Below are 25,424 nucleotides of genomic sequence, written 5' to 3'. Positions count from 1 at the left end.
GTGGATCTCAGTGGTGATAACATGGCTGCAGAACTATACAGTAGGAGGTATATACAGGGGGCAGTTGTCCTGGGTTTAATTCTCTGCATGTACAGAAACCCTTTATAGGTGCAATAAGAAACAAGGAAACCCTATGGAATATCGACTGTTCTGTTGGAGGAGATATTGGGACCCATTAACCAATTGGACAGCAGGGTGAAAAGTACATAAAGTTTGCACTTTGCCTTATGCTATCTTTTAGTTGCTACAGGTCTCTGAGCTCCGCTTTGGAGCGGCAACCCCCATGAATACTGTGCAGCCTGCATTTAGAAGCACTGTATTCATGAGGGGTGGATTGGGAGGAAGCACATAGGTGTGCATCATTCAAATATATACCAGGAATTATCACATTTATTGTTCTAGATTACCAAAGTTCAATATGAGTTCAGAAAGCCTAAAAAAAGATCAGAAAATTTTATTTTTAAAATAAATATCCCGCAAGCAAATAAACACAGCTAAAAAATTGCCTTACTGTTCCCAGCTGTCAAACCATTTACAAACAAAGGAATACTTTGTGTTAATTCTGAGAAAGCGAAACATATTTCTGAAGGCATAGCCATAGATTAGTTGAATCCAACTCTTTGTGTCATGGAATTAACATGCCGGGTCTGTTTTTCAGCAACTACTTCCCTGAGTCCTCCCCAGTTTATCTGTATTACTTTGGAAATACTTTCTGTACATCTTAGCGTGATCTTTCCCAGCTTAATTCCCAGAAACAGTGAGTTCTGTCTTATGTAGCCAAGTCCTTCCATTGATCAATCTTGGTTTGTCTTAAACAAAACATGGAGGCTTTCCAATGAGCAGGCAAGATTTATTTACTGGCTGGTTGGGTTCTATAGTCATGCTGTACTTTATTTGAGCAGTCCAGGTTTTATTCCCTTGGGTTCTACAGTCATACTGTACTTCCGTTAAGCACTCTAGGTTCATTTCCTTGGGTTCTACAGTCATACTGTACTTCCGTTAAGCACTCTAGGTTCATTTCCTTGGGTTCTACAGTAATGCTTTACTTCCTTTGAGTAGTCTAGGTTAATTTCCTTGGGTTCAACAGTCATGCTGTACTTCCTTTGAGTAGTCTAGGATCATTTCATTGGGTTCTACAGTCATGCTGTACTTCCTTTGAGTAGTCTAGGTCCATTCCTTGGGTTCTACAGGCATTCTGTCATTCTTTTGAGCAGTCTAGATTAATTTCCCGTTCTACAGTCATGCTATACTTCCTTTAAGCAGTCTACATTCATTTTCTTGGGTTCTACAGGCATGCTGTACTTCCTATGAGCAGTCTAGATTAATTTCTGTGGGTTCTACAGTCATGCTAAACTTCCTTTCAGCAGTCTAGGTTCATTTTCTTGCGTTCTACAGTCATGCTGTACTTCTTTTTAGTTAGTCTAGATTTTATTTCCTTTGGGTCTACAATCATACTGTACTTCCTTTGAGCAGTCTACGTTTATTTCTTTGAGTTCTACAGTCATGCTAGACATGATAGATTGCATGTTATGTCATCTAGACCAGTGAGTGTGGCTTTGACTTTCACCTGATGTGCTAGATACATTAATGTCTTTTCTCTCTGATCCTGCAGCATTGCTTTTATCAACTAAACACAATTAAAGTCAAATTTGGAACTGTAGAATCTGCAGTATCTATAGTACTATGCCACCACCATAGCTTCAACAGCAGGCAACATTAAAAAGGGTTATTTTTGAGATATAAGTTAATAGTGTGGTTTCTCAACCCAACATTTCTTTCCTACTGTAAACAGTGGGTGCCCGTAAAGCCAAAACTCTTGCTATCTTCCGTGCTAACACCAAACAGATAAACAGTGCAAACTTGCAAGGCATTAGTGCCCCTATACAAAGAAAGAAAGTTCTATGCGCACTATATCTATGCCCTTGTACTTCCAAGTCTGTTTAATAATGGAACATACATGAAAGATAAATCCTTTTTTTTATCAGGGTTCCTTTCTCTTGCAACAGCCCGATGTCGTTTGCCTACACATAAGATTTTTCAGCCAGACAGAAATAACCTTGTGCTTTTTGGAAACAGCTCTGGTTTCTGTTTACTGTGGAGAAGAGAAAGGCTCTGTAATATTTCTCAATCTGGAATGTGAACAGCAAATAAAGAGCTGTCAGTGCATTATTCAGAAGCTTCGCCTTTATTCTGCAGGTACATAATTTATGATTACTCCAGCGAGCAGAAAAAAGTGTTATTCAGCCTTACAGAAACAATGAATGCGCTCTCTGTGTCTGAAAAGCCAAACAGGCCATTGATCCAAGCGTGCAAGGTTTAAAGGCCGCCTATGGGAAGCATTTCTGCACTCTTTTATTTCACTTATAAAATTCCTCTATTCTATATTTGTGATGTAGAAAATAGCCTGAACTGTCAGATCTCAGATGGTGTCCACTTAAAATGCACTTAAGACATAAATACTCTACAGTTGGCAATGGAGGAGTCATTAAAGAAATAACACAAACAGCGAAAGATACAAAAATGAGTATGGGCCCCTGGGCACTGCATGAAGGCTGGGGTATTGCACTCCAAAGATATTCTGATGGGCAGTTCAACTTAAAGCCGGCCATACATGCACTGATATTATCGTATGAACCTCGTTTTGTGTGATATTCGGTGCGTGTAGCATGAACAACGAGACCACCTATATCGCAAAGGCTGCGGATATCGGTCATCTTGTCTATCAGGCAGGTTAAAAGATTTTGATTGGGTGCCTTCACCGAGCAAAATCTACGTTTAGGGCTGAATCGTCAAGTGGAGGTAGAATTTCTATTGTTTTTACCTCCATTTCGGACGATTCAGCCCTGAATGTCAGTGGAGGGTGGGAACGATCTTTCCTGCGACCAATGGTCGCACGAAAGATCGTTATTGCTACGTGTATGGCCACCTTAAAATGAACTTTAAGTATGATGATATGTAATTATGCATTTTCTTTGTGAAACTTTGAGGGGGGCAACAAACTGATCTCAAATCAATGAAACAGTGCCCAGTTGCTCTGATTACTCCATCCCCATCCTACCAGTTGAATGAGTAAGCAAAGGGCTATGCAAATGTCCGGATAATGGATCCAATGCCTCTCTCTAACCCAGTGATCCCCAACCAGTGGCTCGGGAGAACCATGTTGCTCACCAACCCCTTGGATGTTGCTCCCAGTGGCCTCCTTAGGTGCTTGGAGGCTAGATTTGGTTGAATAAAAAACAGGTGTACTCTTGTAGGCTGCCAGTCCCCATAGGGGTTAACAAATAGCCAATCACAGCCCTTATTTGTCACCTCTAGGAAAGTTTTTCATGCTTGTGTTGCTCCCCAAATCTTTTTACACTGAATGTTGCTCACAGGAAAAAAAAAAGTTTGGGGACCCCTGCTCTAACCCGAAAATAAAAATGCTATTTTTTTTTCCTAGGTCACCAGTAGGCAGATTAATCTGAAGACTTATTTATTTTATGGTTGTTATTATTATTGTTTTACTTATTTCACGCTCTCTATTACGCACTTTCCAGTCTATCATTCATAACTGGGCATGTCCCACCTTGCTTATTATGCACATACATGTGATATACTGGTCTGCTCCACCCCTGACCAAATATAACGCCCACCCCAGGAGCTCCCGCCTAGTGAGGGCAGTATCACACTCGCAAGGGGGATTTTTCAGTCCAAAATAGTATTGTTTCCACTAACAATGCAGGGTCCTCCAATGGGGGAAACAGCAATGTGCCCTGACTTTAGATCGCGTACCAGTAGTTATGAATGACTTCTCTATGTGTATTTGCTCAATCTATTGGTCTTTTTTCTTATATATACTGTATATACAGGGCAATAAAGGAAAATTGAATTCAAGTACCCAAATTTCCTGTGGTTTTACACTTATTTGTAAATGGAATTGTAGTGTTTGCTTTTTTCTTCGCTATTCCTGGTAGTCATATAAGGGTAGAAACTAACCCCCACCCAGCCTGACCTGGGAAGCTGCTGTACCTTTTATTAAGAGCTAAGGCAGAAGGCTGGAAGAGGAATGGGTGCTTGCCGGAGTCACAGGGATGGCTATGGGCAAAGTACGACCCTTCACTCGCACAACAGAAAAGTGATTTACCAGCCCTAACTCACCCGACCTGACAGGCCAGCCCACAATTCGAAAACTCATGGCTCTGACATTTTATATAATGTTTTATATAATGATGTAAATGACAGAGCTTCTCAAACAAAAACAGGTCTGCTAATCAAAAGTCAGAACCAACAGGACAGAGAATAGAAAGACCCAGACACTGCTTCCAATGGCTATTCCCTTCACAAATAACTGTAAAACCAGTGAAAATATGTCATGAATACATACTTGAATTTTCTTTCATTAGGCAAAATTGTATTTTTTGGGTTGACATTCCATTTAAAGTATGACATATAACTGTGTGCATTATACACAGATTGCTGGTTTCCTTTTGAGAAACGTGCCCCAGTATTGTGGCTGAACTGTATATTTAGCCTTGGCCTTCAGTAACTGTGCTGACAGATCTGTGTTATGCTCTCTCTCCCTTTCTTGGACACTGTCCATTACAAGTACGAGCCAAAAGGATTTGCACATGATCTGTGAGAGTCACTCGGGGATTATCTTGCTGTTAACAAAAGTCAGATGTGCTGTGATAGCCACAAAGCCCCACACTGGGGGGGGGGGTTCATTCAGCTAACTTAATCTACTAAGTACATGTTCACACACATTAAGTACTTTGCAGGAAGATTTGCATTATTTGGAACCATTTGGAAATGTCTTAATTGTTTGGGTTCCAGGCCCATCTATAGGGTTAGTGACCCAAAAACAATCAGTTTAGGTAATTCTCATGCCCTCATCTATTCAGCGGATTAGACCGTTAGAAATGATTTTAGTAGTATCCTTTATTTATACAGAGCATCAGTCCTTGCCCCAGAGAAGCCTACAATCTATGATCCATATCACACACACTAGGGTCAGTTCTATCGGTTAACCTGCCTGTATGTATTCAGATTCTGGTCATAAAACACATTGCACAAAGAAAGCCAATGCAAGCATGGCGAGAACATACCAGCTCCTTGCAGACAGAGCCCTGGGTGTTCGTGTAGGGTGCTAATCAAATGGTAAGAGAGGAGTAAGAGCTGTAAGCTCATATAACCAAGGTGGAGATCTAATATGGCAGACACATTACAGACCTAGAAGGAATGGAAAGTACCAACGCAAGCCTGGTGAGAACATACCAGCTCCTTACAGACAGAGCCCTGGGTGTTCTTGTAGGGTGTGAAGAAAGTGGTAAGAGTGAAGAAAGAGCTGTAAGCTCATATAACCAAGTTTAGATGGTTACAGATGAGCCAGAAATGGAAAGTACCAATGCAAGCACAATGAGAACATACCAGTTGCTTGCAGACAGAGCCCTAGGTGGTCTTGTAGAGTGCTAATAGAGTGGAGAAAAGTTGTAAGCCCATATTACCAAAGTGGAGATGTAATACAGCAGATGCATTAGAAGTACCAAGAATGGAAAGTATATATAAACCTTGTTATTATCACACAGTCTGCTATTAATGATAATGGAAGAGGAAAATGTGTTATTTAATTCTCCCATATTGATTTCTGCAAAGACCCTTTTAAAAGCACACTGGATCCAATGACACAACAGTTAGATGCTGGGGAAAGGACAAGTAATTATTCATTTCCATTGCCTTTTGGGCAATGACAGTGGACCCGAAAGGATCTGAATAATGAATAGGCACAAAATTTGCTCCAGCTAAAGTTTTCATGCTTTCATACAGGACAACAACCTCCTAAATTATAATAAACAGACCGGAACCCCTAGAAAATGAGGACTGTTTTTTCTATTCACTGCACAAACAATGCCCATGAAAGTCACTCTCAAATATAAGGCACTGTTTTACTGTTTTACAGACAAAAAGGAAATCAGTTTAGAAAAATAAGAATTCTTTGTTTAAAATAGACTCTCTGGGGGATGGCCTTCCCATAATCCAGAGCTTTCTGGATAACAGGCTTCTGGGATAAAGTTAAAAGTTATAAAGGATGGAAGGTAAATATTAAAACATCATACATTTGCCCCATTTCATTAAAAAGTAATAAAGATGGAATTCACATAACAAGCTTTAATTATTTGGTATATATGCACATTCACCATTAGGCTGGTATTTGTGATTGCTCCAGTGAATGCTTAGACATACTTTTCATAGAGCCGCTGTCCTCTCATGAACACCTTAACTTCTTGGTCCAGTGGAAGCGTTCCATCATCTTTCCGAAACCGGTAAAATATCTTGAGATCCTTGAATTCCTTGTATTCGTCACAGACTGTAATACAAAAGCTACAGGTAAGGTATAATATTGTAGATAAGCTGATATACCCTCTGTCCTGCCTACAAAGCTACAGGTAAGGTATAATATTGTAGATAAGTTGATATACCCTCTGTCCTGCCTACAAAGCTACAGGTAAGGTATAATATTGTAGATAAGCTGATATACCTTCTGTCCTGCCTACAAAGCTACAGGTAAGGTATAATATTGTAGATAAGCTGATATACCTTCTGTCCTGCCTACAAAGCTACAGGTAAGGTATAATATTGTAGATAAGTTGATATACCCTCTGTCCTGCCTACAAAGCTACAGGTAAGGTATAATATTGTAGATAAGCTGATATACCCTCTGTCCTGCCTACAAAGCTACAGGTAAGGTATAATATTGTAGATAAGTTGATATACCCTCTGTCCTGCCTACAAAGCTACAGGTAAGGTATAATATTGTAGATAAGTTAATATACCTTCTGTCCTGCCTACAAAGCTACAGGTAAGGTATAATATTGTAGATAAGCTGATATACCTTCTGTCCTGCCTACAAAGCTACAGGTAAGGTATAATATTGTAGATAAGCTGATATACCCTCTGTCCTGCCTACAAAGCTACAGGTAAGGTATAATATTGTAGATAAGCTGATATACCCTCTGTCCTGCCTACAAAGCTACAGGTAAGGTAAAATATTGTAGATAAGCTGATATACCTTCTGTCCTGCCTACAAAGCTACAGGTAAGGTAAAATATTGTAGATAAGCTGATATACCTTCTGTCCTGCCTACAAAGCTACAGGTAAGGTATAATATTGTAGATAAGCTGATATACCTTCTGTCCTGCCTACAAAGCTACAGGTAAGGTAAAATATTGTAGATAAGCTGATATACCCTCTGTCCTGCCTACAAAGCTACAGGTAAGGTAAAATATTGTAGATAAGCTGATATACCTTCTGTCCTGCCTACAAAGCTACAGGTAAGGTAAAATATTGTAGATAAGCTGATATACCTTCTGTCCTGCCTACAAAGCTACAGGTAAGGTATAATATTGTAGATAAGTTAATATACCTTCTGTCCTGCCTACAAAGCTACAGGTAAGGTATAATATTGTAGATAAGCTGATATACCCTCTGTCCTGCCTACAAAGCTACAGGTAAGGTATAATATTGTAGATAAGCTGATATACCCTCTGTCCTGCCTACAAAGCTACAGGTAAGGTATAATATTGTAGATAAGCTGATATACCCTCTGTCCTGCCTACAAAGCTACAGGTAAGGTAAAATATTGTAGATAAGTTAATATACCCTCTGTCCTGCCTACAAAGCTACAGGTAAGGTATAATATTGTAGATAAGCTGATATACCCTCTGTCCTGCCTACAAAGCTACAGGTAAGGTATAATATTGTAGATAAGCTGATATACCCTCTGTCCTGCCTACAAAGCTACAGGTAAGGTAAAATATTGTAGATAAGTTAATATACCCTCTGTCCTGCCTACAAAGCTACAGGTAAGGTAAAATATTGTAGATAAGCTGATATACCTTCTGTCCTGCCTACAAAGCTACAGGTAAGGTATAATATTGTAGATAAGTTGATATACCTTCTGTCCTGCCTACAAAGCTACAGGTAAGGTATAATATTGTAGATAAGTTGATATACCTTCTGTCCTGCCTACAAAGCTACAGGTAAGGTATAATATTGTAGATAAGTTGATATACCTTCTGTCCTGCCTACAAAGCTACAGGTAAGGTAAAATATTGTAGATAAGCTGATATACCTTCTGTCCTGCCTACAAAGCTACAGGTAAGGTATAATATTGTAGATAAGTTGATATACCCTCTGTCCTGCCTACAAAGCTACAGGTAAGGTATAATATTGTAGATAAGTTGATATACCCTCTGTCCTGCCTACAAAGCTACAGGTAAGGTATAATATTGTAGATAAGCTGATATACCTTCTGTCCTGCCTACAAAGCTACAGGTAAGGTATAATATTGTAGATAAGCTGATATACCTTCTGTCCTGCCTACAAAGCTACAGGTAAGGTATAATATTGTAGATAAGTTGATATACCCTCTGTCCTGCCTACAAAGCTACAGGTAAGGTATAATATTGTAGAAAAGTTGATATACCATCTGTCCTGCCTACAAAGCTACAGGTAAGGTATAATATTGTAGATAAGTTGATATACCCTCTGTCCTGCCTACAAAGCTACAGGTAAGGTATAATATTGTAGATAAGCTGATATACCTTCTGTCCTGCCTACAAAGCTACAGGTAAGGTATAATATTGTAGAAAAGTTGATATACCATCTGTCCTGCCTACAAAGCATGAAGAGTTGACTGCCTTATCCAGGGCCAGACTGGCAATCTGTGCATTGCAAATGCCAGAGGGGCTGCAGTAAGATGCCATAGACAGTCAATATTTATTAGGTTGGCAGGGAGCTGTTTGGGCCTCTGTGTACTTGAAAGGCCAGGGCCTATTTTTAATCTTATTCTTGGCATGGCCTGGCCTGAATGATCTATTACTATTTCTATAGGCAGCGTGTGCCTCATGTTCAAATGATTTTATTCATGGGTATGGAGACAGAACAAATTGTTTTGACTTATTTACCAAATACACTTACTGATCTAGACTTCAACTTATGTTATAAAAACACAATATTGTTTTTTTAGCATTGCTGTATCACATCCATAAATGAAATAAGCATTATTCAAACCAAGGGCTAGATTTACCATTTGTACACCCCCAGGCCCCTGCTTTTAGAAGGTAGGCTGACCCATGACGCTCCCAGCACAATTGCCATCAACTGGAAGTAAAAGCTTTATTGTAGCTCCCAACTCCCAAGAGCACTTAAGGTGGCCACACACCTGCCGATTTCCGATCGTTGCAATCGCCCACTAACGTTCAGGGCTGAAACAGCAGATAAGGAGGTAGAAACAATAGGAATTCTACCTCCTTCTGCCGATTCAGCGCTGAAGGCAGATTTTGCTCAGGTGCCTTCAATGGCGCCCGATCAAAATCTTTTAACCCGCCCGATCGGTTGACTCGCCGACTTGCCATACACGCACCGAATATCATACGAAACAAGGTTTCGTACGATATTATCGGAGTGTGTATGGCGAGCTATATAGAGTTGTTTTGCCCCTTAGCCCATAATAAAACACTGCTATATTGGTCACTCAGCAACAGTACTTAGAATATATGGCTACTCTCTAACTGACTCTTCTAACTGACCTTCAATACGGGGTTCTATGAGTATCTAGGACAGAAGAAAGCATTCTAATTCTAACCAAATATATCACTTAGTGGCCTTCAGGCTAACCCACCTATGGGGGCAGCCACATGGTTTCGGAACTACAGAACTAATACAGGTCCTTTTCAAAAAATTAGCATATTGTGATAAAGTTCATTATTTTCTGTAATGTACTGATAAACATTAGACTTTCATATATTTTAGATTCATTACACACAACTGAAGTAGTTCAAGCCTTTTCTTGTTTTAATATTGATGATTGTGGCATACAGCTCATGAAAACCCAAAATTCCTATCTCAAAAAATTAGCATATTTCATCCGACCAATAAAAGAAAAGTGTTTTTAATACAAAAAAAGTCAACCTTCAAATAATTATGTTCAGTTATGCACTCAATACTTGGTCGGGAATCCTTTTGCAGAAATGACTGCTTCAATGCGGCGTGGCATGGAGGCAATCAGCCTGTGGCACTGCTCAGGTGTTATGGAGGCCCAGGATGCTTCAATAGCGGCCTTAAGCTCATCCAGAGTGTTGGGTCTTGTGTCTCTCAACTTTCTCTTCACAATATCCCACAGATTCTCTATGGGGTTCAGGTCAGGAGAGTTGGCAGGCCAATTGAGCACAGTAATACCATGGTCAGTAAACCATTTACCAGTGGTTTTGGCACTGTGAGCAGGTGCCAGGTCATGCTGAAAAATGAAATCTTCATCTCCATAAAGCTTTTCAGCAGATGGAAGCATGAAGTGCTCCAAAATCTCCTGATAGCTAGCTGCATTGACCCTGCCCTTGATAAAACACAGTGGACCAACACCAGCAGCTGACATGGCACCCCAGACCATCACTGACTGTGGGTACTTGACACTGGACTTCAGGCATTTTGGTATTTCCCTCTCCCCAGTCTTCCTCCAGACTCTGGCACCTTGATTTCCGAATGACATACTTTGGACCACTGAGCAACAGTCCAGTGCTGCTTCTCTGTAGCCCAGGTCAGGCGCTTCTGCCGCTGTTTCTGGTTCAAAAGTGGCTTGACCTGGGGAATGCGGCACCTGTAGCCCATTTCCTGCACACGCCTGTACACGGTGGCTCTGGATGTTTCTACTCCAGACTCAGTCCACTGCTTCCGCAGGTCCCCCAAGGTCAGGAATCGGTCCTTCTCCACAATCTTCCTCAGGGCCCAGTCACCTCTTCTCGTTGTGCAGCGTTTTCTGCCACACTTTTTCCTTCCCACAGACTTCCCACTGAGGTGCCTTGATACAGCACTCTGGGAACAGCCTATTCGGTCAGAAATTTCTTTCTGTGTCTTACCCTCTTGCTTGAGGGTGTCAATGATGGCCTTCTGGGCAGCAGTCAGGTTGGCAGTCTTACCCATGATTGCGGTTTTGAGTAATGAACCAGGCTGGGAGTTTCTAAAAGCCTCAGGAATCTTTTTAAGGTTTTTAGAGTTAATTAGTTGATTCAGATGATTAAGTTAATAGCTCGTTTAGAGAACCTTTTCATGATATGCTAATTTTTTGAGATAGGAATTTTGGGTTTTCATGAGCTGTATGCCACAATCATCAATATTAAAACAAGAAAAGGCTTGGACTACTTCAGTTGTGTGTAATGAATCTAAAATATATGAAAGTCTAATGTTTATCAGTACATTACAGAAAATAATGAACTTTATCACAATATGCTAATTTTTTGAAAAGGACCTGTAAATGGAGAATTGTGATTCTGATTTTCTTGTCCTAGCCTTTTGGTGGATGCTCCCAAAGCACAATGGCATTTCAACCTCTCCTAATTCCTTGCAACCACTTCCAAAAACCTACTGAAAATGAAAACCACAAGAAAATCCATTCTCTCTCATACCTGCACTTCAGATAGCGGTCAGAACACTTACCATGATGGATAATGCTATTATCATTCATTATCTGCATAAGTTTTATTGCTGTGTCCCTATCCGAGGCTTCTTTGCGTTCAATAAGCCAGTCAATCACTTCTTTGGCCACAAAGCAGTTAGGGTAGGTCTTCAGATGGTGCCTTCTATCTTTAACGAGTTTCTCCTCATGTAGCCGCAGCCTAGAACAAAAGCAAATTGGCATTAGGGGGATTTCGCTAGAAACCCTGAGCCCTTTCTGGATTGAAGAGGATTTGAACAGCTTTAGCCTAAGATTAAGTTATTAAGAGAGATGTTACACTGGTTCAGACATAATTCCTTTTGCATAATGGATGGGAAAAAGAATGAATAGAAAATGGATACACGTGATTACAATTTCTATAGGTGGGTTCTTTTACTCACTGTCTGTGCCATCCCTATGCTGTTTCTACAGTCAACCAACAGTGTAGAGCAGATAAGTCAAGTCATATGGTCCTAGAATATTCTATGTAAGGTTCCTACCACCAGCCTACTAATGCCTAGTCCTCTTTGTGCAACTCTTGGGGTCTCTGGCAGCTCTGTACCATACAAACTCCTTGCAGACAGCACCAAGGCAGTAGTAGTAGTAGAAACCACTGTACCACCATGTTTCATTGTCTTATAAGGCATTCAGCAGTTCACATGAGTACCTTGGAGGGGACTGCACCACTAGAGACCTATGGCAACCAGTCACCAGGTCACATGTTTAAAAGCAATAACCTGATTGGGTGCTAAATCTTACTAGACCTAGTGGAAACATTATGACTATTATTACATTAACTTTGATGGCAAGCATCCCATTATTTTTGATGTCCAGGTATCAAATAGCAAATTATGGGACCTCCTCAGTTTCTTAGGTCTTGGTCTGGAACATCAGTTCCCTATTTATTACTTATATAAAGGTATGAGACCTGTTATCCAGAATGCTTAGGACCTGGGGTTTTCCAGATAAGGGATATTTCCATAATATTGATCTCCATACCTTAAGTCTACCTATAATACAGAATGCTCAGGATTCAGGGTTTTCTGGATAAGGGGTCTTTCTATAATATGGATCTCCATACCTTAAGTCTCCTAAAAAATCATTAGGATTGTTTTGCCCTCAATAAGGGGTAATTATATCTTAGTTGGGATCAAGTACAGGTACTGTTTTATTATTACAGAGAAAAGGGAATCATTTAACCATGAAATAAACCCAATAGGGCTGTTCTGCCCCCAATAAGGGGTAATTATATCTTAGTTGGGATCAAGTACAGGTACTGTTTTATTATTACAGAGAAAAGGGAATCATTTAACCATTAAATAAACCCAATAGGGCTGTTCTGCCCCCAATAAGGGGTAATTATATCTTAGTTGGGATCAAGTACAGGTACTGTTTTATTATTACAGAGAAAAGGGAATCATTTAACCATTAAATAAACCCAATAGGGCTGTTCTGCCCCAATAAGGGGTAATTATATCTTAGTTGGGATCAAGTACAGGTACTGTTTTATTATTACAGAGAAAAGGGAATCATTTAACCATTAAATAAACCCAATAGGGCTGTTCTGCCCCAATAAGGGGTAATTATATCTTAGTTGGGATCAAGTACAGGTACTGTTTTATTATTACAGAGAAAACGGAATCATTTAACCATTAAATAAACCCAATAGGGCTGTTCTGCCCCCAATAAGGGGTAATTATATCTTAGTTGGGATCAAGTACAGGTACTGTTTTATTATTACAGAGAAAAGGGAATCATTTAACCATTAAATAAACCCAATAGGGCTGTTCTGCCCCCAATAAGGGGTAATTATATCTTAGTTGGGATCAAGTACAGGTACTGTTTTATTATTACAGAGAAAAGGGAATCATTTAACCATTAAATAAACCCAATAGGGCTGTTCTGCCCCCAATAAGGGGTAATTATATCTTAGTTGGGATCAAGTACAGGTACTGTTTTATTATTACAGAGAAAAGGGAATCATTTAAACATGAAATAAACCCAATAGGGCTGTTCTGCCCCCAATAAGGGGTAATTATATCTTAGTTGGGATCAAGTACAGGTACTGTTTTATTATTGCAGAGAAATAACCATGAAATAATCCCAATAGGGCTGTTCTGCCCCCAATAAGGGGTAATTATATCTTAGTTGGGATCAAGTACAGGTACTGTTTTATTATTACAGAGAAAAGGGAATCATTTAACCATGAAATAAACCCAATAGGGCTGTTCTGCCCCCAATAAGGGGTAATTATATCTTAGTTGGGATCAAGTACAGGTACTGTTTTATTATTACAGAGAAAAAGGAAATCATTTTTTAAAAATATAGAATTATTTTGTTATAATGGAGTCAATGAGTGATGGCCTTCCCATAATTTGGAACTTTCTGGATAATGGGTTTCAGGATAACACATCCCTACCTGTACTATACAATGGCATAAAAGATAAAGATCAAGGATCAAAAATTTCGAGCACTAGTAGAAAAGGACCCTTACATATAAAGAGTGACTATTTTCCTTACAATCAGCATGTGGTTTCCCAGAGTGCATGTATATTTTGTTTTATAGGCCCTGCTGCGGGGAGTTACATCCACACAACATTGTTTTATGTTGGCCCCAGAGAATGACTAGTAAACTGTAAGAGGATATGGCTTGTGTAGTTATAGAGCAAGATCAAGGGAGATTAGCCAGTGAAAGCAGGAAAGACAAACAAATGGGAAGTGTTTATTTGATTTGGGAACGGAGAGAGGAGACTTGGATTACTACTGGCTGCTAGAAACGTCAAGTTTTTATTTAAAGGGGATGCAAACCCAAAAATAACATTTTGCCTAATGAGAGAAAATGTCATTCTAAGCAATTTTCCAATCTACATTCATTAAACATTTCCAGTGGTTTTAAAGGTATTTGTAGATGTAATTAATGCTGAAACCCTGTTATTCTATACCCTTCTGCACTGCTGGGTCTGTCTCTTGAAACAATGTAGCAGAGGTCAGCCTCGCATGTTTCTTCACAGGTCTGTTAATAAGCTGGCGTCTGTTACAATGCTTCAATAGTCAGAACCAGCGGGGCAGAGGGGGGTTAATCCTCTGGTACAGCTAGCCACTAGTAAAGTATTTTTGCAAGGTAGAAATCAGCCAATCTCTGTATTTATATTGCATTTATCCTAAACTCCTAAGCTAAGAGTGGGATCTGCCACATTGCTTGCCTCAGCAGACACATTCCCCAAAGACAGCAATAACCATAGCAGCCCTAATGTCCCAAGATTGTGTTTGTTCTTTCCTAATGGGGAATGATTTGGCAGCACTAATGAAAATAATGGGAGAACGCTAATGTATAAACACGGACTATTTACCCTTTAAACTGTGCCAATGAAGAATGGTTTGCACTTCCTGCTTTCGGGATATATCAAAGTGTCAGAGAGGAAGATATTAGGGGCTTATGTACTTACTGGGGCTAAGTGTAACATGGGAATCATCAGCAACATTCAACATGTTTCTTTCCTCACCGAGCGGCATTCCCAGTATTTCATAATGAATTTGGGTTGAAAAGATCCATAAAAATCAACACTCCAGAAGTATCACTGATCCCAGCTTTGTGATGTCATTAATTATAAATGGCACTAAGGGGCAGGTTAACTACTCGTTTGTGAGTGTATAGGTAGGTCACTATGGGTCTGTATGTGAGTATATAGATAGGTCAGTATGGGTCTGTATGTGAGTGTATAGATAGGTCAGTATGGGTCTGTATGTGAGTGGATAGATAGGTCAGTATGGGTCTGTATGTGAGTGGATAGATAGGTCAGTATGGGTCTGTATGTGAGTGTATAGATAGGTCAGTGTGGGTCTGTATGTGAGTGTATAGATAGGTCAGTATGGGTCTGTATGTGAGTGTATAGATAGGTCAGTGTGGGTCTGTATGTGAGTGGATAGGTCAGTATGGGTCTGTATGTGAGTGGATAGATAGGTCAGTGTGGGTCTGTATGTGAGTGGATAGATAGGTCAGTATGGGTCTGTATGTGAGTGTATAGATAGGTCAGTGTGGGTCTGTATGTGAGTGGATAGATAGGTCAGTATGGGTCTGTATGTGAGTGGATAGATAGGTCAGTGTGGGTCTGTATGTGAGTGGATAGATAGGTCAGTGTGGGTCTGTATGTGAGTGGATAGATAGGTCAGTATGGGTCTGTATGTGAGTGGATAGATAGGTCAGTATGGGTCTGTATGTGAGTGTATAGATAGGTCAGTGTGGGTCTGTATGTGAGTGTATAGATAGGTCAGTATGGGTCTGTATGTGAGTGTATAGATAGGTCAGTGTGGGTCTGTATGTGAGTGGATAGGTCAGTATGGGTCTGTATGTGAGTGGATAGATAGGTCAGTGTGGGTCTGTATGTGAGTGGATAGATAGGTCAGTGTGGGTCTGTATGTGAGTGGATAGGTCAGTATGGGTCTGTATGTGAGTGGATAGATAGGTCAGTATGGGTCTGTATGTGAGTGGATAGATAGGTCAGTGTGGGTCTGTATGTGAGTGGATAGATAGGTCAGTGTGGGTCTGTATGTGAGTGGATAGATAGGTCAGTATGGGTCTGTATGTGAGTGGATAGATAGGTCAGTGTGGGTCTGTATGTGAGTGGATAGGTCAGTATGGGTCTGTATGTGAGTGGATAGATAGGTCAGTGTGGGTCTGTATGTGAGTGGATAGGTCAGTATGGGTCTGTATGTGAGTGGATAGGTCAGTATGGGTCTGTATGTGAGTGGATAGATAGGTCAGTATGGGTCTGTATGTGAGTGGATAGATAGGTCAGTATGGGTCTGTATGTGAGTGGATAGATAGGTCAGTATGGGTCTGTATGTGAGTGGATAGATAGGTCAGTGTGGGTCTGTATGTGAGTGGATAGATAGGTCAGTGTGGGTCTGTATGTGAGTGGATAGATAGGTCAGTGTGGGTCTGTATGTGAGTGGATAGGTCAGTATGGGTCTGTATGTGAGTGGATAGATAGGTCAGTGTGGGTCTGTATGTGAGTGGATAGGTCAGTATGGGTCTGTATGTGAGTGGATAGGTCAGTATGGGTCTGTATGTGAGTGGATAGATAGGTCAGTGTGGGTCTGTATGTGAGTGGATAGATAGGTCAGTATGGGTCTGTATGTGAGGGGATAGATAGGTCAGTATGGGTCTGTATGTGAGGGGATAGATAGGTCAGTGTGGGTCTGTATGTGAGTGGATAGGTCAGTATGGGTCTGTATGTGAGTGGATAGATAGGTCAGTATGGGTCTGTATGTGAGTATATAGATAGGTCAGTATGGGTCTGTATGTGAGTGGATAGATAGGTCAGTGTGGGTCTGTATGTGAGTATATAGATAGGTCAGTGTGGGTCTGTATGTGAGTGGATAGGACAGTGTGGGTCTGTATGTGAGTGGATAGATAGGTCAGTATGGGTCTGTATGTGAGTGGATAGATAGGTCAGTGTGGGTCTGTATGTGAGTGGATAGATAGGTCAGTGTGGGTCTGTATGTGAGTATATAGATAGGTCAGTGTGGGTCTGTATGTGAGTGTATAGATAGGTCAGTGTGGGTCTGTATGTGAGTGGATAGATAGGTCAGTGTGGGTCTGTATGTGAGTGGATAGGTCAGTATGGGTCTGTATGTGAGTATATAGATAGGTCAGTATGGGTCTGTATGTGAGTGGATAGATAGGTCAGTGTGGGTCTGTATGTGAGTATATAGATAGGTCAGTGTGGGTCTGTATGTGAGGGAATAGATAGGTCAGTATGGGTCTGTATGTGAGTGGATAGATAGGTCAGTGTGGGTCTGTATGTGAGTGGATAGATAGGTCAGTGTGGGTCTGTATGTGAGTGGATAGATAGGTCAGTATGGGTCTGTATGTGAGTATATAGATAGGTCAGTATGGGTCTGTATGTGAGTGGATAGATAGGTCAGTGTGGGTCTGTATGTGAGTATATAGATAGGTCAGTGTGGGTCTGTATGTGAGGGAATAGATAGGTCAGTATGGGTCTGTATGTGAGTGGATAGATAAGTCAGTATGGGTCTGTATGTGAGTGGATAGATAGGTCAGTGTGGGTCTGTATGTGAGTGGATATATAGGTCAGTATGGGTCTGTATGTGAGTGGATAGATAGGTCAGTATGGGTCTGTATGTGAGTGTATAGATAGGTCAGTGTGGGTCTGTATGTGAGTGGATAGATAGGTCAGTGTGGGTCTGTATGTGAGTGGATAGATAGGTCAGTATGGGTCTGTATGTGAGTGGATAGATAGGTCAGTATGGGTCTGTATGTGAGTGGATAGATAGGTCAGTATGGGTCTGTATGTGAGTGTATAGATAGGTCAGTATGGGTCTGTATGTGAGTGTATAGATAGGTCAGTATGGGTCTGTATGTGAGTGGATAGATAGGTCAGTATGGGTCTGTATGTGAGTGGATAGATAGGTCAGTATGGGTCTGTATGTGAGTGGATAGATAGGTCAGTATGGGTCTGTATGTGAGTGTATAGATAGGTCAGTGTGGGTCTGTATGTGAGTGGATAGATAGGTCAGTATGGGTCTGTATGTGAGTGGATAGATAGGTCAGTGTGGGTCTGTATGTGAGGGAATAGATAGGTCAGTGTGGGTCTGTATGTGAGTGGATAGATAGGTCAGTATGGGTCTGTATGTGAGTGTATAGAAAGGTCAGTGTGGGTCTGTATGTGAGTGTATAGATAGGTCAGTATAGGTTTGTGTGTGTGCTGGGTTTACTTAGAAGGGTTGAACTTGTTGGACTCTGGTCTTTTTTCAACACTATGTAACTATGAGAGGTGCCTTCCTCATCTTGGGCATCATGTGGAGCAGATACTCTATGCACTTTTTATTTTGAACCCTCACTCTGACTAAGGAGTTATATGCAAGTCAGTGCTACTCTACCAAAAAAAAGTCAGAAATCTACCAAAGGGTCTGTTTTTGGTTTAGTGGAGAGCACAACCTTCCTGCTCCTTAGAGGAAATAAATCAGCAAAAATGTCATATGCATGAAGCGGTGGGGAATTTAAAAATGATGGGAGCCAAGCTAAATCCCATAGAGGGAGCCAAGCTGAATCCCATAGAGGAGCCCCACTCTGAAATATCAAAACAGAGAATAACCGTAAATAACGTAGACACACAAACTAGAGCTTTATTCAGAGTATGGGAAATAGGCACATTCCCCCTCTCCTGCTTCTCAGCAGCCGCCACACAGCTCTGTGTCTCTCCATCCGCGCCCTGTTATTTTCCCTTTATTTTCCCTGCTACGTAACGATTAGAAAATGTTATGTTAATAAATAACTGCAAAGGGAGATGCCCTAATCTGTGATTTGCTTGCAGTGCAAGTAAGTGTACTCATTTACACATCCCCCGAGTCGGCCTACAAATCTCCAGCAATGATTAAATGTAATTCTAAGCAACTTTCTAGGATAATAAACTTATAAACTTGTTCCAGACTCACCCCATGCTGCAACTGAAATCTCCAATATCCAATATCAACACTCCCAATGGCAAGTCAGCTTTTTAATATACATTCATTAAAAATCTTCAGCAGTTTTAAAGTTATTGGTAAAGTAAAGTTGTAAATATAGAAGAAAATTTTCTTTCTATTCTGTTGAATTTTTGCTACATTGTTTTAGTAGTCAGAAACAGAAGCGCGGAGAATGTAAAGAGCCAGAAAGGTACTGCTTGCAAATTACAGGTATGGGACCTGTTATCTAGAATGCTCGGGACTGGAGTTTTCCGGATAAGGGATCTTTCTGTAATCTGGCTCTCCATAGCTTAAGTCTGCTAAAAATCATTTAAATATCGAATAAACCCAATAGGCTTCTTTTGCCCCCAATAAGGATTCATTATATCTTAGTTGGGATCAAGTACAGGTACTGTTTTATTATTACAGAGAAAAGGGAATCATTTAACCATTAAATAAACCCAATAGGGCTGTTCTGCCCCAATAAGGGGTAATTATATCTTAGTTGGGATCAAGTACAGGTACTGTTTTATTATTACAGAGAAAAGGGAATCATTTAACCATTAAATAAACCCAATAGGGCTGTTCTGCCCCCAATAAGGGGTAATTATATCTTAGTTGAGATCAAGTACATGTACTGTTTTATTATTACAGAGAAAAGGGAATCATTTAACCATTAAATAAACCCAATAGGGCTGTTCTGCCCCCAATAAGGGGTAATTATATCTTAGTTGGGATCAAGTACAGGTACTGTTTTATTATTACAGAGAAAAGGGAATCATTTAACCATTAAATAAACCCAATAGGGCTGTTCTGCCCCCAATAAGGGGTAATTATATCTTAGTTGGGATCAAGTACAGGTACTGTTTTATTATTACAGAGAAAAGGGAATCATTTAACCATTAAATAAACCCAATAGGGCTGTTCTGCCCCCAATAAGGGGTAATTATATCTTAGTTAGGATCAAGTACAGGTACTGTTTTATTATTACAGAGAAAAGGGAATCATTTAACCATTAAATAAACCCAATAGGGCTGTTCTGCCCCCAATAAGGGGTAATTATATCTTAGTTGGGATCAAGTACAAGGTTTTGTTTTATTATTACAGAGAAAAAAGGAAATTGCTTATAATGGAGTCTATGAGAGATGGCCATTCCGTAATTCGGAACTTTCTGGATAACGGGTTTCAGGATAAGGGATCCCATACCTGTACAAATAACTTTGAAACCACTGAAAATGTTCAATAACGGTATATTGAAAAGTTAGTCAGAAATACATTTTTTTTTAATATGCAAAAAAACAAACAGTTTCGAGTGGAGTTCCCCTTTAACAAACGACAAATTCTAAGGAATATTTTTTTATATTTTTCCTGAAACGCACCGCAACTTTGTGGTAGGAAGAACTGATTTGCATCCAGGAATTCTGAATCAGTTTGTAGAGCAAAAACCAATTTGCCTCAATAGACAGTGGATCTGTGCAGCTTTTCTACTGATTCGCAATTTATCCAAATGGCAGAACTTCATTTTGTTTTAAAGGTTATGGTATGCTTGACTGGACCAACAGCACCTACTTAAAGGAGAATATCTGGATAAAGAGCAAAATACACCAAATCCTTGGTTTTGTGGGACTTACAAGTTGTATTCCAAATTGGGTGGCTGCCCCTCCAAAGGGGCTCAACCAGTGGGCAGCAGCCAAATGTGGTGATATTTGGGATGAACACGTATTTTATGTTCTGGCTACACCTGTATCTACAGTATGGTGTCTGAGGCAACAAGGTCTGATGTGCCTGTAACCCTGTTGGGAGCTGTAAGAGATCCTGACCAAATGTTGGACTTCCAATGCACAGCTGGAATAAAGTATCTGGCTGCAAGCTTACAGTCTATGAGGAAGAGGAGATGGATAAAACTAAATTGGGAGAGGATCAAATACATTAAAGGTGTAAAGGACTTGTGTAACTGATTCCTAAAGGAGCTTTAAGAATTAAAGTTGATGATTTGTCTAGTAGAGCAGTGGCCAATAATAGTAGAGGTATGGAATCCCTTATCCGGATAACCAGTTATCCAGAAAGCTCCTAATTGCAGGAAGGCCATCTACCACAGACTCCATTTTCAGCAAATCATTTAAATTTTTAAAAATGAATTCCTTTTTCTCTGTAGTAATAAAACAGTACCTTGAACCTGATTCCTTATCTGTAAAACCTCAGGTCCTGAGCATTCTGGAAAACAGGTCCCATATCTGTATCATACTGCAAGCCTATGAAGACCCATCTGGAAATGCCCACATAGATATCTGGATGATTTTCAGCCAGATGTTATTCCGCAGGCCCTTCCAAGGGCACCATACATAAGCCAATAATCTGCCAAATTGGTCTGGAGGCATCTTTTATTGGCAAGTTTATGGCCAAAAGGTACAGCATTCCAGAGGAGTGGGGGGTAAACAGGGAGAATGGCTGTATATCTTAATCACCAATGGTAATTATGGACGATAGATTGCCCTGAGCTAAGGGTAAGGACCAAGAGGGAGTGTATGGGATGCCCACCATCTATTTACAGTTACTGCCTCTGAAGCACTGCCAGGACCCAGCTTGAGTGCACAAGGTCTACCATATAACCCATGTTTTAGCCATAAAAAGGCAAAATAAATTATTTCTAAGAATATTTTCTTATAAAGTGCTTGAGTCTTGTGTTACCTTGCCATAGAAACCAGTTCAAGCACTCTTTTGCTGAAATTAGTTTATATAATATTGGCCTAAGTTAGGTTTACTATCCCTGATTCTCACTTGATTGTAGAGTATACAATGAGGGCTTGGTGAGATCTGACATACTGTTAAATCCAGTAGATTAATTTCCTATATGAGACAAAGCTACTGTCCATTCAATAGATCATTTTGTGGAAACATTCCTATGTAACAGGAGCTCAGAGCATTTGTGTCTTTATTCCAAACCAAGTTAATGGCATTATTAAAGAGCAATTTATGTGATAAGTCTTCCATTTGTTTGCTAAGAACGCGCTTAAAGAGATAAATGTACGGTAGTTTATCCGAAGCAGTCGTTCTTTTCTGGCATACCTACCATTACCATAAATTTCCACTGCTTGCAAATCAGAGTTATTTTTAAGGTTCAGTTAGGTAGAAGCACAACATTCATAATCGCATTTGGATCATTTCCGAGTTGTTTTTTTTAGTCTACATCCCATGAAAAGCACATTTATTGGAACCATATGGCTCCTGTTAAGTCATATTTGCACTTTGCAGTACTAGCCAAACACGAGTTATCAGGTCTGAAGATAAAAAGCAGTTTTGTGGCTACAAAAGTAAAGCAACACCTGGCAGGTTGCTGGAAACATGATCAATCACAGCCAGCGGGAGCACAAAAGCCCATTTATTCTCTGTTGCACCAGATCTTCCTGTTTCAGAACTGACTTGATCTGGTTGACTGTTTAGTATTTTTCCTACTGTTCATCTGGTGGCCTTGGGCTTGGCTTCATAATGTTCTCTACTAGCTATTTAAGCAGTTACGCCAAGCATCATGGTCAATACAGACACATTTTTTAATGGTATGGCCCAAAAAAACATTAATCAGTTGTTCAACAAAATCCATCTAGTTACCCTCTTCTTGACACCAGCATCAGATCAGGCGCTCATGGTCACTAATAATCATAGATTTGTCATTTAAGTTGGTGGCTAGTCCTGTACTTTGTCTAATTCTCATCATGATCTTTAGAATTTCCCAATCCAAGAGTGTCAACATATATTTGTGTCTTGATGACATCCCTAATGTGATAAGTGTGGCATTATAGCCCATTCCACACCTCTAATGTGTCAAAGAGTTCTCCCTTTTTGCAGATCCAGGCAAATTAGGCCCCAAATGTGGAGCAAAAAACAAGCTAAAATAAAGCAAATAAATCCAGACGTTTGGCTGAGGCGGCCAGGGCCGCCATCAGGGGGGCACAGCGGGTACAGCTGTACCGGGCCCGGGCAATTTTTACTTTTAAAGGGGGCCCGGCGGTGCTACAGTTTTCTTAGTCGCTCGGGCCCCCTTTAATAAAATCCGGGCCCTGTCATTGGTTGGTTGCGCCCCGCGTGTATGGGTGACGTCATACGCACGGGGCGCAACCTTTTAAAAGGGCCTGTCTCCATTCGCGTGGAGACAGACGTGCAGAGGCGTCGCCCGGTAAGGATCTAAGGGTGCTGCTGAAGATGCTGGAGGAGCCGAAGAGCACTGCTGCAGGTCGCCAATGTATTAGGGGGGGCTGCGGGACACACTGACCACCAATTTATTATGGAGGCACTGCTCTTGGCACCAATGTATTAGGGGGGGCACTGCTCTTGGCACCAATGTATTAGGGGGGCACTGCTCTTGGCACCAATGTATTAGGGGGGGCACTGCTCTTGGCACCAATGTATTAGGGGGGGCACTGCTCTTGGCACCAATGTATTAGGGGGGGCACTGCTCTTGGCACCAATGTATTAGGGGGCACTGCCCTTGGCACCAATGTATTAGGGGGCACTGCTGCTGGGCACCAATGTATTAGGGGGCACTGCTGCTGGGCACCAATGTATTAGGGGGGCACTGCTCTTGGCACCAATGTATTAGAGGGGGCACTGCTCTTGGCACCAATGTATTAGAGGGGCACTGCTGCTGGGCACCAATGTATTAGGGGGCACTGCTGCTGGGCACCAATGTATTAGGGGGGCACTGCTCTTGGCACCAATGTATTAGAGGGGGCACTGCTCTTGGCACCAATGTATTAGGGGGCACTGCTCTTGGCACCAATGTATTAGGGGGCACTGCCCTTGGCACCAATGTATTATGGGGCACTGCTGCTGGGCACCAATGTATTATGGGGCACTGCTGCAGGGCACCAATGTATTAGGGGGCCCTGGTTACCAATGTTTGTGTGTCCTTTGTGCTGATGGGAGGGATCACTGGGGGGGAAGGGAATTGGGGGGCAGGGCGTGGGAGGAGGAGGGCCCAGAAAATTTTGTTGTGAGGGGCCCCATGATTTCTGATGGCGGCCCTGGGCGGCCCATCTGGGCAGTAACCAAAAAAAGGGCCAGATTTACCAACATGGCTTCTCAAGCTCTCTTTGATTCTGGACAATTCCTAAATTGAAAGTCACTCCGTTTGTCCATAAGTGAAGACAGTTGGCAAAAAAGGGAAAGGACTCCCGTTAAACACAATATCTGGTTCATATCACATAGAGAAGCATCAGAAAAAAAGAAGAAATGTAAAATTATTGACCCATTTAATAGCCAAGATCAGGTAAAGAGTTTGAGAAGGTGGCATTTATTAGGAGGACACCATGTAAAGCAGCCACACTACAGAATTCTCTTTGTCAGTTAAAAAAGAAGGAAAATCACAATTGCTGGAGGAGCCAAATGTTGGGCACCCCCAGTGAATGTATTTAGTTACCTAATACCGAGGGCCAGTGTGCTTATCAGCAAAAAGCAGTACCTGCTGAAAAAAGCTGAACGCTAACAAAAAATGCCATCTTTTTCAGCTCTGGGATTTTGAAGAAAGAAGAAGCAGAAGATCATGATCACTCCATGGTGCTCGCTACAAAGAACCCTTGGCTGGGGCAGTTTTCTGCTGACCGGAGCACCGGCCCATGGTATCAGGTAAATGAATACAATCACTGGAGGGTGCCTAACTTTTGGAACCCCCAAGTGATCGTGACTGCCTTCTTTTAGTAATTGGCATCACCAAAGGGCACCATCATTAAAGAGTTTCTGTATGTCAAGTAGGTGTGAACAATGTCATAAATAAATCAAGGATCCACATTCCCTTTAAACACATCTACCCAGCAAAGCAACTCTTTTCTTTAACAGTACAAATAGGATCTATATCTACTAGCCACCTTACCACTAGTAACCCCATGAAACATCAGCTCCACGTGATGTTCTTCTAAATCAATGCTGTTTGCTTTGTGCAAGACAATAAACACTGTGTGTTAGCTGCTCGCACTGGAATATTAGGAAGGTGTTCCTATGGCCGTACGCACATACAAACCAGCTTGAACAGCCACATGGAAAGAGGTTTGATATCTCCAGTCATCTGGAACAATTACGTCAGCAGCGATTACACTGTGTCCTCTGTTCAGAGCAAAGATAAGACTTTAATGTACCTGTTAATACTTAATTATACAAACTTGTCAAACAGTAATGTTAATGGTTATTTGTACTTCCACTAAAATCACCAGCCTGCAAACAGTTCTTCTAAATATGTCCTGCACCAACCCTGTTCAAATTCTGCTTCTAAGCTGATATGTGATTATAGACATCACCAGCAGAAAATTTGTCATTTACAAGCTGCTAGTGCTACCAAGGACAGAACTGGGGGTAGGTAACAGAGGCCCTAGACCAGTGATCCCCAACCAGGAGCTCGTGAGCAACATGTTACTCCCCAACCCCTTGGAAGATGCTTCCAGTGGCCTCAAAGCACTTCTGGTAAGGAGGCAAGTTTTGGTTGCATAAAAACCAAGTATAATGCCAA

General features: G+C 41.0%; 1 protein-coding gene across 1 annotated transcript in view; it reads right to left on the bottom strand.

The window, feature by feature from the left end:
- The window catches only part of deptor (DEP domain containing MTOR interacting protein), an 87,980-nt gene that overhangs the window by 30,705 nt on the left and 31,851 nt on the right, over window positions 1–25,424 (bottom strand). Inside the window, exons 3-4 of the mRNA XM_004915059.3 lie at window positions 11,467–11,645; window positions 6,220–6,343 (exon numbers count right to left, since the gene is read on the bottom strand). Of these exons, the coding sequence (XP_004915116.1) occupies window positions 6,220–6,343; window positions 11,467–11,645 (303 nt within the window). The remainder of the gene's footprint in view (window positions 1–6,219; window positions 6,344–11,466; window positions 11,646–25,424) is intronic.

The sequence above is a fragment of the Xenopus tropicalis genome, chromosome 6 (assembly GCF_000004195.4).
Source record: "Xenopus tropicalis strain Nigerian chromosome 6, UCB_Xtro_10.0, whole genome shotgun sequence".
In the NCBI taxonomy this organism is placed as follows: Eukaryota; Metazoa; Chordata; class Amphibia; order Anura; family Pipidae; genus Xenopus; species Xenopus tropicalis.
Note: the sequence above shows the minus strand (reverse complement) of the source record. Positions and strands in the feature narration are given on the sequence as shown.